Genomic DNA, 15998 nt, shown 5'->3' with positions numbered 1-15998 from the left:
GTCTGTGAGCTGAACAAAATCAGTAAAATTTGTTATGCTATTAACTTGCAACAGACAGTTGTTGACCATGTTGTTTTGACTCAGAATGTGGCAGATATCAGTACTGGATTGAGCAAAATAAATTCCAAGTGCTTGTACTATCATGGTGAACATTTTTTCGTTTTTCTGTCTGAAGCCACAGATAAGCAGCTTGGGTGATTGGTACATATTGTAAATTCTCTGGCCTCCAACTGTGAAGAAGAAGGCAAATGGTTGTCAATCACCATTGACCTATTGCTGCATCACTGCACCAACAGCATCAACTATTAACACGAATGGTGTGTTAACTGGAGGGTGCACCAGGAGTGCAGCATTTGCTAGACTTTGGATCACTGCATTAAAAGCAGAGTTCATTTCATCTTTCAATTGAATAGGTGGATTCCCTTTAGTCTTGGCAGTAAGTGCTGAAGTTGGTGATTCTTGCAAGTCAGCTTAGTGGAGCAGATGTCAATGGTAAACATTCATCATCTCCAAGAAACGGCATTGCTCCTTGAAGGTTTCCTACCATGGAACTTCACTTTCACTGGTAGCAGTCATCACCCTGCAGATGATCTGAGGTTTACTGGACACATAATTAGTAGTGGTTAACACCACAATGTGTTGCTCATCTCCTCCAGGCATTGCTAATGCTGTAATGCTGTGGCTGAAAAGACAGATATATCATCCGAATATGCAAAGCAGAATGACAGTGCCTGCAGCAAAGAATCAGTGAACCTCTGCCATGACTGACTGGCACTGCCCCAAAAAAAAAAAAAAAAAAAAATGTCATTTAAAGACTTTCAATTAAGGCAAATGGAGTAATTATAGCAGTCTTTGGACTGCCTTTGTTTGCTACAGGAATTTGCGTCAAAGCCTTTGCACAGTCCAGAATGCTAAACACAGTTGCACTGCTGAGAGCAGAACTGTAGTCACTCAGTATTGGCTCTGGACATCTGTCCAGAACTGCTGTTGCATTCAGTGCGTGGTAATCACCACACAGGTGCTACGCACCACTCTTTTTGGGTACTGGGGTCATCAGTAGTTTTGATAAAATGGACAGTGTTCTGACTTATCCCACTAGGTTGGCACTGTGAATCACTGCACTTCATTGGAATCCAGCCTAGAAAATCGGGTGACACTGATGATCAGCCATTCATTTGCTGCATGAGGTAAAGATGGCATTGAACCAGGAAGTTGGCTGTAATTATAGGCTCTGTGGCATTCATAACAAATTCCAGACAAAGGCACAATGCAGCCCCAAGTCCAGCTCAATATGATCCATTCCGTAAGTGGCTATTGATCGACTGTTAGTGGCAGAACAAAGCTGGTTGGCAATTATACAGAAAAATCCCTCGAAAAATGCACAGGTCTGAGCCATATTCAAAACTGGTCTTCCACCCACTAGCATAGGGATGTAGAGACTGGCTGGCATTAGGATGCATGTATGTGTTTGTGTAGATTCAAGGTTAGGAGAATGTGTGCACCTCATCCCCAAATTTTTAGTGATACCAACATATTGTAGTTGACTACTCTGCGTAAATTAGAACTGATGAGTTCATTCTGGGACAAATGCTAGTCTTGCAGTAACTGCTTCAACTCAGCAATTGAGTCATTTGACTAGCCAGAGCATCTGCTTTATCTGACAGCCAAACATAACCCACGCGCCTCAGTGCCAATCAAGAGGTACTGTTGCACAGTGCCATTAGTGTACTGACTGATGGCAAAATTATTGGGTCTTAAATCCTATCAGCCAGATCTGTGATGGCATCCAATGAAATTTCTGCCTGAGATGTTGCCATGGCTTTAACCTGAGCTGGAAGATGGCTACCCCAGAGTTTACAAAGTAATGTGTCAGGTACAGTTCCTGCATTGACTTCACAGTACAGGTGCTAAAGGTACTGCGATAACTTCCTGTCTGCAACATCTTCTTGTGTTAACACTTGATGCATACAGTCCTCTTGTGATGCAAACACTCAGAAAATCAACTCCATCTGTAGCTTACTGCACGAATCCGGTGCTGTGCTTACATCTTCTGCTTTGGCCATATAGTGGTGGTTGAGCAGACTGACCACTAGAGAAAGCTTCATAGAATCTGTGGTTATTCCTGCATAATGAAAACTAACTTCCACCTGCACAAACCAGAGTGCCAGATTGTGAGTCTAGAATGACAGTAATTCATCAGCAAGTTGTAACACTGTCAAACCTTCAGTGCCAATGGAGTCTTCATTTTAATTTCTTAAAATTCCGTGGTTGTTCACAACAGTTTATACTTCTTTCTTTAGTTTCTGTAGGCTGAATATCTTGAAGTGCCTTTGGCAGTAACTATACAGACTACTTCTGTATATGCTCAGGTAATCAGCCATAACAGCACTCAAATTATTGATACTTGTATAATTCTGAACAGTAAACATTTACTTACAGATACATATTGAAAATAAGCAGGAGCTTGAGACTTATTAACTGGACTAAATTAACTCTAGACATGATGTTCCTATTAGCAAATGCGTTCTCACTTTCTACTCCCGTGGAGCGTCAATAAACAAAACTACTGCTGGTGCTAATCAAAGAGTGCCTCTAGTGGCAAAAACTCATTGATGGCTATGAAACGATGGGTGACTGTTTTATGTGATACAACAGTAAAAAGTGCTTATCATGCATAGTTTCATTGTTGTCCAAAACATGAGGTCTTATTTTAGGGAAATAGAGCAATCAGTACTTTCAGCCTGTAAAACAGGCCATTAGAATTATGAGAAGATGCAAACGTGAAGTTTCATATAAACCACTATTTAAAATCTCAATTATTTTTCCTTTATCATGTATCTACACTACAGAGACTCTTGCATTATTAAAAATAAATGTGTAGTTAAGGATAGAAGACTGTGAAAGCTATTAAGTTCATTATTGTAACATCAGACACAACAAAAATCTACATTTAACTTATATTAACACATCCCAGTGCCAGAAAGGCTCTTCCATGTGGAACTTAAACTTTTTTTACAAACTTTCTGGAAATATAAAACTAATTACTGAGGTAAAATCCTTTGAAAAATTTTAGCACTGTGTTTACAGCACTGCTTTCATTCTAATGATGAATATTTGAATGTATAAAGTATATTCAATAATGGCAACTCTAATTGCATACCCCTGTAACTGCACTTGGATTAATTTGTAATGATATATTCATAACATTTGTAGGCAGTGGGCACGACCACTTCTGACACCAAATCTGTAGGCAGTGGGCGCGACCACTACTGACACCAAATCTGTAGGCGCCCCGGTGGTCCTGGTTGCCTACGGTGGACTGGATGGCCGAGCGATGACCTCTCCAGTTGTCAGGATGCTAGTAAATGGCTGTAGAAGGGTCAGAAACGCCAAAGAAACACTACTCATTCATAAAAACTTTATTCCTGCCGAGTACAATGTGGCTTGGTGGTATCAACGACCTTCCCCGAGTCCTCGCTGACTCGTAGCGATGACACCAGAACCGGGCCGCGCTGTCTTGCTAGCGCAGCGTCGCATGCTGTGACGTGGCGGAGGAATGCCCTTACTTCAGTCGCGGGTGGCTGGCGGCGCCCAGCTGGGCGGCGGCTCAGCTGCAGACAGCAAGAGGCTCCGGGTTGGAGTCCCTGGCGCTGTCAGCACCAGAAGCGTTCTTGTAGTGCAGAATGTACTCTATCCTACCCCGTCTTCTTCCCTGCTCCTCCTGGTGACTCGTCCATGGTGAATGGGCGGAACGGACTCCAATCCCCCAGCGTCGTCAGCTCATCCGGTTGTGATGGCGGATGCACAGGGCCTAGGCCCCGCACGATCTCGACGACGGCTCACTGATGTGGTCAGCATTGGTGGCGAGCGAGTCTGCCGCGATGTCTGCTAATCCTGGGTTGATGATTGACAGTGGCAGCAGAGAGGACCAGAGCTAGTACTGTCCCCTCATGTCTGCTGCTGGATGGGCTGCCTTTACTGCAACATCTCCTTAATAAAGATTAACATGTTGATCACCGAGCTGAGCACTACGCAGCGATCCAGTACACATCTAACTGCAAGTCTAACTGTGAGTGCAAGTTCCTTGCTGCTATCAAAGCTGGCGTATTTAAAGGAAGCACGAGCGACGTCCTGATGTCATGCTCGTTTGTAATGAACGCATTCATTCCACTTATAGTGCTGACTTATCTGTCGTACTCACCCCTTAGGTGTTCTTGCGACAGAGTTACGTGTTGTTACAGCAGACTTACGCCAAGTTGTGAAATGAAATACAGCTGACGCTATACCTCTGTCTTGCACTCTACAAAAGTCTCCGTCTAACACAAACCCACGTGCTAAGCAATTCTCTCTCACCTGTTGTGTGTAACCAGGCCATTGCCCCTGCGTGACGACACATTCTGATATATGTGCAGTCCTCCTACCTACTGCCTCTGGCTCTCGGCATAGGCAACGAAACTTTGAGAATATTCCACGTTTCCAACTCTTTACTATTGTGCGATGCTACACATTGCATATTAGTGTTTCTGTGTGGTTTTCATTGATGCCATATCACGTCATTGCATCTTCCTTGGTTTTATCCCCAGTTGGTCACATCATTTCATTTCAGCAATTTTAATTCAAGTCATATATCCCCTGTAGGAAGGTAGCTACAATCCTCTGCCAGATCTGTTTCCCCATTGATGATACTCCCACATAGGAAATAAGTGGATTGTATTATTTTCACCTTTAAGATGACAGTATAATTAGCAGCTGAAAGATCAGAAAATAAAATATTGCTGTCACGGATGCACACCCAAATGGTGAAATATTTGGATGTAGTGTTTGTATACTGAAGGGTGACAAAAGTCATTGAATAGTGGTATAGATATATACAGATGGTGGTAGTGTCATGTACACAAGGTATAAAAGGGCAGTTCGCTGGTGGAGCTGTCATTTGTACTCAGGTGATTCATGTGAAAAGATTTCTGATGTCATTACGGCCACATGCCAGGAATTAACAGACTTTGAATGTGAAATGGTAGTTGGAACTAGACACTTAGGACATTCCATTTCGAAAAGCATAAGGGATTTTAGTATTTCAAGATCTGTGTTAAGAGTGTGTCTCTCAACACGGACAATGCATGGCTGACAGCCTTCACTTAACGATGAGAGCAGTGGCATTTGTTGCATAGAGTTCTCAGTGCTAACAGACAAGCAACACTGCATGACATAACACAGAAATCAATGTGGAATGTACAATGAACATATCCGTTAGGATAGTGTGGTGAAATGTGGCATTAATGGGCTATAGCAGCAGATGACTGATTGAGTTCCTTTGCTAACAGCACGGCATCACCTGCAGCACCTCTCCTGAGCTTGTGACAATATCAGCTGGATCGCAGAGACTGTAAAACCATGGCCTTGTGAGATGAGCCCCAGTTTCAGTTGGTAAGAGCTGATGGTAGTGTTTGAGTGTGTTGCAGACCCTATGAAGCCACTGACCCAACATGGCACTGTGCAAGCTGGTGATGGCTCTATAATGGTGTGGGCTGTGTTTATGTGTAATGGAATTGGTCCTCTGATCCAGCTGAATTGATCATTGACTGGAAATGTTTATGGGCTACTTGGAGATCATTTTCATCCATTCTTGGACTTTATATCCCCATGGCAATGCACCCTGTCACCTGGCCACAATAATTCATGATTGGTTTGAAGAACATTGTTAACAATTTGAGTGAATGATTTGGCCCTCCAGATTACCAGACATGAATCCCACTGAATATTTATGGTACATAATTGTGAAGTCAGTTTGTGCACATAATCCTGCACTGACAACTCTGTTGCAATTATGGACAGCTACAGACACAGAATGGCTCAATATTTCTGCAGGGGACTTCCAACGACTTGTTGAGTCCGTGCCACATAGAGTTGCTGCACTACACCGGGTGAAAGGAGGTCTAGCACAATATAATGAAGTATCCCATGACTTTTATCACCTCAGTGTAAATTATAGCCTGTCAGTGACAATGAAAGCTTGAGGTTGGCTTATAGTTCTGCTCCGACAGCCAAACAGTTAAAGTGACTGCTTACAAAATGCAGAAAATCCAGGTTTCAGATTCAACCTGGCCAAATTTTGACAAATCATGACATATTCTTACTGTATGAACTGTGTCTTCTCATGTACATCCAATGTATTTGTATTTAGTTGTTGGGCTGCGACTGTTAAGACTTAATCATTGATTTTGATATCCACTGGTTTAATTATTTTCTCATTTGCTACTTGCCTTACCAGTATTGTTTGTTTCTTGTCTCTTAACCCTCAAAGTTGTTTTTGCATTGTTCTGTGAGTGTTTTATTTTTGTATGTATTACACGTGTTTTATTGGTTTGATAACAGACTGAAGGATTTTACAATATTTATGGCAACAGTATTGAATTTTGCTTATAACTTTCCCTCTGCATTAGGAAGAATTTTCTTGATAGCAAAGTAAACTTGAATACCACAGGGTATCAGTTCCTTGTCTCTGGTTACACTTTATCCTTTAGGGGAAAACACATCTGAAAATGTTGAACTAATATGTTTAAGAAAGAGTTAAATTACTCATCAACACTGTCTACTTTGTAAATCTCTTCCCAATGTTCACCCTATAAATGAGTTCTAAATACTCTTACCCAGCCAGTGGTTATGTTTCCTTTGCACTTATTTTGTATTGTAAGACTCAATCTGGTTGACGTGATTTATTGTTTATCCTTTAACTGCTCTGGGCGTGTTAACGCACACGCCTTTGTACCTGTTCCTGTGTACTCTGAACGTGTTTGCGTGCTTCACCAGACCTTCTACCTGGTACTCTGAATGTGTCTACACATAGACACATTCAGAGTACCAGGCAGAAGGACTGGTGGAGCATGTAAACACGTTCAGAGTTCACAGGGACAGGTACAAAGGCATGTGCGTTAACACGTCCAGAGCAGTTAAAGGGTTAAGAACTGACCATCATGGTCAGATAAATCATTTATTGTTACTGAGTCATGGTAGGCACAATAAAAAGATTCACACAATTAAAGCTTTCAAATGTCTGCAGTCTAAGCTGTGTGTGCGTGTGTGTCCATGTGTGTCTACTGCTGACAAAGGCCTTAATGGCCGAAAGCTTTAATTGTGTGAATCTTTTTATTCTGCCTATCGCGACTCAGCATCTCCGCTATATGGTGAGTAGCAACTTTCCTTCTTTGGTATTGTTACATTCCATCCTTGATTTTCCATTGTTTGATTTATTATTGCTTTTACTTTTAAATCAGCAAAGCTCTCTGGGTATTAGGAGCAACTTATTCTACATCTATACTCTGCAATCCACCACTAGGTGCATGCCAGAGGGTACATAACATTGTACCAGTTATTAGGCTTTCTTCCTGTTCCATTAATGTATGGAGCATGGGAAGAATGATTGTTTTGAATGCCTCTGTGTTTGCAGTAATTATTCTAATCTTATCCTGATGATGATTGTATACATCCCTAGAGTAACCGTTTAAAGCTAGTTCCTGTTGACTATGGCCTTCTAAACTTACTGTGAATTTTATTGAAAGAACTAATGCAAAGCTGGTCATCAACAACTTTAGATGCCCTTGAACAGGACGATCAGGCACAAAAGCAATGTTAAGGTCATTAGTAGCAAAGAGTTTCCAATCAGATCCCTGTAATCTTTTTAATTTTTTTTCTCCCCCCCCCCCCCATGTGTGTGTGTGTGTGTGTGTGTGTGTGTGTGTGTGTGTGTATGTGTGTGTGTGTGTGTGTGATTGTGTGTGTTCCCCCCTCCGTGGCATAAAAGCATAGTTCCAACATTCTTTGTATTATATTTTTATTGGTCCTCTTATCTATAAAAGCAGTATATAATTTTTGTCTCTTTTGCTTTTGATCAGCCTGATTATTTATTTGTAATAATTTTTATTACATTAACTCTTTAAATGAGTGAAAACTATCTTTATTAAACATACTTTAAAAATTTATGTAGTTTGTTTATGTTTTTGAGATCTTTTTGCATTTTATCATACAATTTGACTCATTGGTAAAACGTAATGGTTTGGGTCAAAACATTATACTTTCTGTCAAGGTACAAGCAACTTCTGTATTTGGTTTGGTGATAATGTATGGAGCTTTTTGTTGCATATTGATCCATGTTTTTCTTCATAAAAAGTGTAGTTTAATAAAATGTTTTCACCTGGTATCAGAACAACCAATTTTTTTTTAATGCAGTGGAGCCTTTTGTGACTTTCTCATCATTCTGATGGCCTGTTTCTGCAGTTTGAGCTGCTAAGTAGTTTTGTAATTGTAATTTTATTAATTCTGTAGATCAAACATTGTGTGCAGAGAAACACATGGTGATATAGGACAAGTCAAAAATGGAGATGAGATGATACATGGTTAAAATGATTAAGGCAGTGATCTTATAATGATACAAGTGTTCACATACTACATGTGTAATGCCAAGAAACAGAAAAGTGTATAGGTGCATATTTTGTGAAAAATTCAGAATTACACACTATTTCTAAATAAGTTCACATTATTAAGGGAAATAAACATATAAGCAAATAACATGGAAATTCAAAAGTTCCATATCCATTACTGAAGTAAAACAGAAAAGGTGACACACTTCTGTGTTAAGGTGTTCGGGTTTACATACAAAGTACAGAACATTGACAGAACAAATTTTTATGTTCCAGGATATTCATCTATACTATAACAACACTTTTGCAATAAATATTTATGGACAGCAGTTTTAAATTTTGAAGTGTCTTTTATTGTTTTAATGTTATTAGGCAGCTTATTGTACAGTCTGTTTCCTCTTTGCAGTGGTCCATTCTGTTTTAGTGTTGCGTATGCATGTTGAACATGTATATCCTGCTTTCTCCTCGTCTTATACAGATAGATACTCTGGTTAATCGATACAACACTGTTACTATTTTCTAAGATTTTCCTAACAAGTATTATTACTTGTAAGATATATAGACATGCTAGTGAAAGGATGTGATGTTTCTTAAGTAATGGCTTGCATTAGCTTCTTGTGGCAGAATTTTCTATGCTTCTTACAATTCTCTTTTGGCAAATAAAACAACTTTTGCTGGCAGGTGCATTTCCCCTAAAAATTGTGCCATATTGCAGTGTCTCTTTTGATGTGCAACCAGAAAGAATTTTGATAGTGTAAAATATGGTATTAAATTTACTTGTAATGTATTTTGCATGTTGGATCCATCTTAGATCTTCTTGGATCCATATTCCAAGAAATTTTGTAGAGCTTACATTTTCAAGGGTTCTGGTAAACAACTGTATGTCTGGTGTTAGTGAGCATTTATTTTGCAGTGTGTGTAAGTACATTGTAACTGTTTTTTCTGTGTTCATTATTAAATTGTTTCCAGAAAACCAGTCTATAATGTGGGTGGTACACTTTTTAATCTCATGCAAAAATTCTTCTCTGGTCCTTCCTTTTACCATCACATTTGTGTCATCTGCGAATTTTATGTAGTTATGGTTTTGACTACTTGGTCCTAAGTCATTTTCAAAGAGTAGAAAAAGAATTGGTCCCAGAATGGAGCCTTGGGAACACCGTACTTAATGCTCTGCTTTTCTGAGCAGTAGGACTTTATCTTGTTCCCTTCTTGGATTGCAATCTCAACTACTTGCTATCTATTTTGGAGATATGATTTGATCCATTCACAGTCTGGGCCTCTAATACCTACAGATTCAAGGTTCTTAAGCAAGATCTTGTGATTAATGACATCAAATACTTTGGAGAGGTCTAGAAATATGGCTGAGATAAGTTCTTTGCTGTCCATTGCTTTTAAGGCTTCATTTAGGTATGCAAAGATAGCAGTCTCAGTAGATTTAGATTTTTGGAATCTGTGTTGTGTATTTGAGAAGTTATTATTTTTTTTCTATGAAACTGATTAGTCTTTTGTAATAGAGTTTTTCAATTATTTTGGAAAAACCAGATAGTAGTTAATAGGCCTGTAGTTTGATACTTCTGCTTTTATTCCTTTCTTGAAGAGAGGTTTTCCTTTTGCTGTCTTCAATTTTTCAGGGAACACCCCCTCTGATAGAGAACAGTTACGGATGTCAACAAGTCGCCGGCTCTGACGGGAGCACATTTCTTCAAGATGTAGTCAGAGATATTGTCAGTACCAACAGAGAATTTGGGCTTCAGTTCTTTGATTATAGAAAGTATTTCCTTTTCATTTGTGGGGTATAGAAAAATAGATTTATTATTTATAGCACATCTGGAGTGATTTCTGGGAGTACACTGTAAATTTTGATTTATAAGATATTCAGGTATCTGTGTAAAGTAGGAATTACATTTATTTGCAGTTTTTGTAGGTTCAGTTATAAGAGCTGACTTCTCCATTAGGCAGTTAATATTACGGAAATCTGTCTGTTCTGCTCCAGTTTCCTTCCTTACAATGTTCCATATGGTCTCATCTTATTTGTGGAAGTTTTTATGTATGTAATTTGCCATTATTTTTGCTTGTTTGACAACATTCTTGAAGATCTTTTTATAGATTTTGTAATAAGTATCAAATTCAGATTACGTGAGCTGTTTGGACAATCTGTGTAGTAATCTTTTTTTGTTTGAGTATACTGGATTTGCAAAACTGATCCATTTATTTTTTGTTTTACTTGCATATTTTCCTCTGTGTTGGAGGGAAGCACAATTCAAAATAGTAGAAAAATTACTGATAAAGTTATTATATTTTCCATCTGTGTGTTTGGAGTTATAAATCTCTTCCCAGTTTTCTGTGATCAAGTGATGGAGAAGGTGATTTATATTTTCATTACTGTATTTTCTATTAGCGTGACGGACAGTCATCCTAAGGGGCCCGGGTTTGATTCCAGGCTGGGTCACGGATTTTCTCCACTCAGGGACTGGGTGTTGTGTTGTCTTCATCATCATTTCATCCCCATCTGGTGTGCAGATTGACCAGTGTGGTGTCAAATGTGATAAGACCTGCACCAAGGCAGCCGAACCTGCCCTGTATGGGGCCTCCTGGCCAATGATGCCAAATGCTCATTTCCATTTATTGGTGGTAGTTAGGCAGTGTTTAAATTGCAGCTCAGTTTCTGTACTCAGAGAGAGTTTTTGAGCTGTGTGATCCCCAAAGTCCGTGTTTAGTGTTTCTGTTTTATAGTTCATTTCTAAATTTACAAATATCTGATCAATCGTGGTGGATGAAGTCTTTGTGATATGAGGTGCTGTTTCTACAGTAGACTTCATGTTAAACGTTTGCAAGAGATTCAGTAATTCATTGCAAAGTCAATATTAAAATAACCACATAGAATAACTCTTCTATTTCTTTGTGTTAGCATGTTAACTGAATATTCTAAACTTTTTAGGAAAGTATTTATGTCACCAGTTGGAGCTCTGTATAAACAAATAATGGCTAGTTTACATCTTTTTCCTTCATTATTTCAACAGGAAATTTTATATTTACAAAGGTTATATTATTGCTTATGAATATACAACTGCCACCAAGCTTAAGAATTTTTCTATAGAAATAATCACCTAGCACAAAGATAGGTAGGGACACAATATGTAACTTGTCCTCATCAAGCCAACATTCTGTTAGACACAATAATGAGTTACTTTTTAATTTGTGTACTAAGAGGATTTGGATTTCACTTTATTTTATTAGTTAGTGACTGTACATTTTGATGAAAAAGAACCAACTTCATATTTTTCTGTTTTACTTGTAAGTTTGGAAATAAGATGTTACTATGACTTACTTCTAAGTTGGCAGGCTGATTGTTCACATTTTATTTTTTTTCTCGGCTTGAAACCATAAAAAACTGTCATTGAGTGACACAGATGTATTTTGCTTTTGCTTCCTCCTTAAGCTGTGCTGTACTGCTGCTCCAGTTGTTGCGGGCCCTCCTACTGCTACTGTTGTTGTTGTTGTTGCTGCTGCTGCTGTTGCTGCTTCTGATGCTGGTGTTTGCTCTTACACAACAAATCAAAATCACACATTTGTATTGTAGGGTTGTAGCTTCACTAACAGCAGATTTACAATTTGAGTCTGCAGGTAACACACATTTCTTGTCCACGAGAGGTATGACTCCTGTACCATCACATTGCACGTTTGAGATTTTATTTACTACATCTAAAATTTTTGTTACTATAACTTTTCCCCATGTCTATTTAGATGAAAACCATGCGTTGTGTTGAACCTTTTCCCCAAATTGTTTATGTTCACAAATGTTACATTTTCAAACTGCTTGTAAATATTTTGCAACTCTGTATTTGCACTTTCAATTTCTTTGTTTCCATAGGATCATTCTCTCAAGTCATAATGATGTGGCACTGAAAAACCAATTTGTGACAGTGTTTACCTATTGCTGTAATTTTCCCTTATGTACCCATGTTATTAGAACTGTGGTGTCCTCTGCATGCCAACTGGTTATCAAAATTGCACATTTTCCTGATCAAACACTTCTTTTATCTCAGCTGCAGTGGCTCACACGTTTACTGGACCTGATATACCACAGTATGATTTAGAGCCAACAAAATGAGACAAATTTCTAATTGCAAAGGAGCCTGAGCTGAGGTTTTGAACAATCCTTAAATGTATTGATCCAATTTACATTTTGTTTGTGTGAACACTTGTGAATTTTACACAGCAAGGCACATCATCTATAGTAAAACACAAACAATATTTATTTCTGGAACCTGTGAATCACTGTTATTTTTCTAGAACTGTTTGAGAAGATTGTTACATAAGATACTTATTGCAAGCCACAAAAAATTATGTTAGGCTGACTGAGAAACAACAGTCTAAAGTAAATGAGAGCACATTCAATCAACTGAACACTAAAATCTATACCCATTGCTCCATAGTTCATTTTGAGGGATCAGTTCCTCATATTCATATGAACAACAATGTAAGAAATACTTTTTAATCCATTTGAACATTAGTAGCTGAGTCCTTCAAACACGCTGTGAAATATTAAACAGAACTTTATGATGATACAACCAGCTTGGAAAATGTATTTATTTGGAAACTGTTTTGGAATATTAAACTTAGTTTTCATTGCATTTAAAAATCAGTGTGCAATGAAATAGCTTTGGATAAGTGCTTGGTGAAAACAATAGGAAGAAATAGAAATTTTTCATACATTAAAAAACACAGGTGTGAACCCAACTCACTGCCCATATATGGGAAGATCCTAAAATGCCCCCCAAGTAATTTGTTGATGATATCTCTAAGGAAGTTTCTTACTGTCTCATTACAAATCCATGTTCGCTTTTATTTTGTTCAAAAATTGTTGTAGCATATTATTTTGTGCTTGGTCTCTACAGAATATGATCATTAATAACAATTTTGCAATATTTGTAATATGTCTGTTCTTTATTTAATAATAAATACACCTGTGATTTTCATTTGCTTAAATGTAACTGCTTTTCCTTATAGAAAAACTCATTGAGAAGGATGGTGTCCGTTGGTGTGCTGATGTACTGGACAAGTTTGTAGAAGCAGAGCAGCCCCTCAACATTGGAGAAGCAGTTGTTCGACGCTATACTCCTGCTAAATCTGACCAGTCTTCAGCAGTAATTAATATTTATTGTGTAGATTCAGAAGATGCAAAGGTAAATCATTTTGTTAGTAATATTTAATAGTAAAGATAAAAAGAATAATCTCTGCCTGCACATACTTCCAAGCCAATATAATTTATGCATTTCATAAATTAAAAGCAATATTATGAAAATGCAAAAATAATGACACATTGAGTTGCAAATAGGCACACTGAAAATACTGTTAAACATTTAGCTTTTAGCCAAAGCCTTTTTCAGAAAAGAAAACGCATACATGTTCACACAAGCTAGCACACGACATGCACACATGTCACTATCTCTCACCACTCAGGCCAAAATGCAGCAATGCCTTGAAGGAAAGCAGTAATCCGAAGTGGGGCAGAGAACAGAGGGGGACAGCAGCATAAAATAGGGGAGAGAGAAGAGTGGTGTCTGGTGGAGTGTGGAGGTATTAGATTGTGGCAGCACTTGTAAGTATGACTCCTATCCACAGAGTTTATTTAAAAGACTGTGGCAGAGGTGAGGATCCAGATGGGCCTCGTTATGAAGCAGCCATTGAAACTGAGCATGTTATATTCAGCTGTAGGTTCTTCCATAGCATGGTCCACTTTCCTCTTGGTCACAGCTTGGTGGTGACCATTCATCCTCTAAACAACTAGTTGGTAGTCATAAGAGTTGTGCAATGATTCCAGGACTGGAAAAGGAAGTGCTGGGTGGTGGATTGGACAGGTCTTGCACCTGGATCTTCCACAGGGATATGATACCTCTTGCAACAGGTTGAGATTGGGAATGGCATAAAAGTGGACTAGAATGTTGTAGAAGTTGGGCAATGGAACACCACTTTGGGGGGATTGGGAAGCATCTTTGGCAGAATGTCCTCCATTTCAGGGCATGATGATGGTACATCAAAGCCCTGACAAAGAGTGTTGTTTCAGTCTGGGTGGTACTCAGTGATGAAGGGGCACTTCTTTGTACCTGGTTCTTGGGGGTGGTGGGCGGATTGGGTGTGTGGAGGTATATGGCATGAGAAATGTGCTCCCTGCCGCCATTGGATACGCAGCTGCAGCAGCAAGTCATATACTCTTAGCTCACTCATTTGCTACATAGTTTAATTCTTAATTTCTTTGCGTGTTTTTGGTACTTGCATTGTCTAATTCATAAATTTCTGGCATATTATAGTATTTGAGAGTTGTAGCATCGCGTTTCACTACCTGAATAGTGTAAATTCGCGTAGTCATTTGTCTTATGTTTTTGTTTTGAACGGCCAGTGTCGGTTGGTCACAGTCAGTGTGCTCCCTGCTGCCACTGGATAAGCAGCTGCAGCAGCAAGTTGTATACTCCTAGCTCACTCATTTGTTACATAGTTTAATTCTTAATTTCTTTGCGTGTTTTTGGTACTTGCATTGTTTAATTCATAAATTTCTGGCGTATTATAGTATTTGAGAGTTGTAGCATCGCGTTTTAGTACCTGAATAGTGTAAAATTGCGTAGTCTCCTTCCGCCGCCGAGCAGTGTGTCAGCAGTGCGCAAATAGCAGCATTACTCCATTTACTAGGCAATCTTGTATTTTAATAACCGTTTAAATTTTGTGTCAATTTGTTTGCGCTCTCTGTAGATTAGTTCAGACGTTCTTTGCACAACAGTTTTTAGCATGGATAGGGACTGCAACTGCTGTGTTCGGATGCAGTCTGAGTTGGCATCCCTTCGCTCCCAGCTTCAGGCAGTGTTGGCTTTGGTCACACAGCTTGAGGCTGTTGCCAATGGGCATCACTGTGGGGTTCCGGATGGGGGTTTGTCGGGGACGGCCAGCTCGTCCCACGCATCCCCCAATCGGACTACAACTGTGGTTGCCCGGGATACTGCCCGCATTGAGGCTGATCCCTCACCTGTGGTAGAGTGGGAGGTCGTCTCAAGGTCTGGCAGGGGGCGAAAGACATTCCGGAGGGCTGAACGGAAGGCCTCTCCAGTTTGTCTGACGAACCGGTTTCAGGCTCTGTCTCAGGCTGATACAGATCTTCAGCCTGACATGGCTGCTTGTCCTGTTCCAGAGGTTGCGCCTCAGTCTGCAAGATCCGGGTGGTCACAGAGGGTGGGCTTACTGGTAGTTGGGAGCTCCAACGTCAGGCGCGTAATGGGGCCCCTTAGGGATATGGCAGCAAGAGAGGGGAAGAAAACCAATGTGCACTCCATGTGCATACCGGGGGGAGTCATTCCAGATGTAGAAAGGGTCCTTCTGGATGCCATGAAGGGTACAGGGTGCACCCATTTGCAGGTGGTCGCTCATGTCGGCACCAATGATGTGTGTCGCTATGGATCGGAGGAAATCCTCTCTGGCTTCCGGCGGCTATCTGATTTGGTGAAGACTGCCAGTCTCGCTAGTGGGATGAAAGCAGAGCTCACCATCTGCAGCATCGTCGACAGGACTGACTGCAGACCTTTGGTACAGAGC

The 15998-nt window shown here is 39.7% G+C and overlaps 1 protein-coding gene across 1 annotated transcript in view; it reads left to right on the top strand.

The window, feature by feature from the left end:
• The window catches only part of LOC124596007 (heat shock 70 kDa protein 12A-like), a 206951-nt gene that overhangs the window by 164337 nt on the left and 26616 nt on the right, over nucleotides 1-15998 (top strand). Inside the window, exon 12 of the mRNA XM_047134961.1 lies at nucleotides 13428-13603. Within this exon, the coding sequence (XP_046990917.1) occupies nucleotides 13428-13603 (176 nt within the window). The remainder of the gene's footprint in view (nucleotides 1-13427; nucleotides 13604-15998) is intronic.

This window comes from Schistocerca americana, chromosome 1, assembly GCF_021461395.2.
Source record: "Schistocerca americana isolate TAMUIC-IGC-003095 chromosome 1, iqSchAmer2.1, whole genome shotgun sequence".
In the NCBI taxonomy this organism is placed as follows: Eukaryota; Metazoa; Arthropoda; class Insecta; order Orthoptera; family Acrididae; genus Schistocerca; species Schistocerca americana.
The sequence above is the reverse complement of the archived record's forward strand: the minus strand, read 5'-3'. Positions and strand labels throughout refer to the sequence as shown.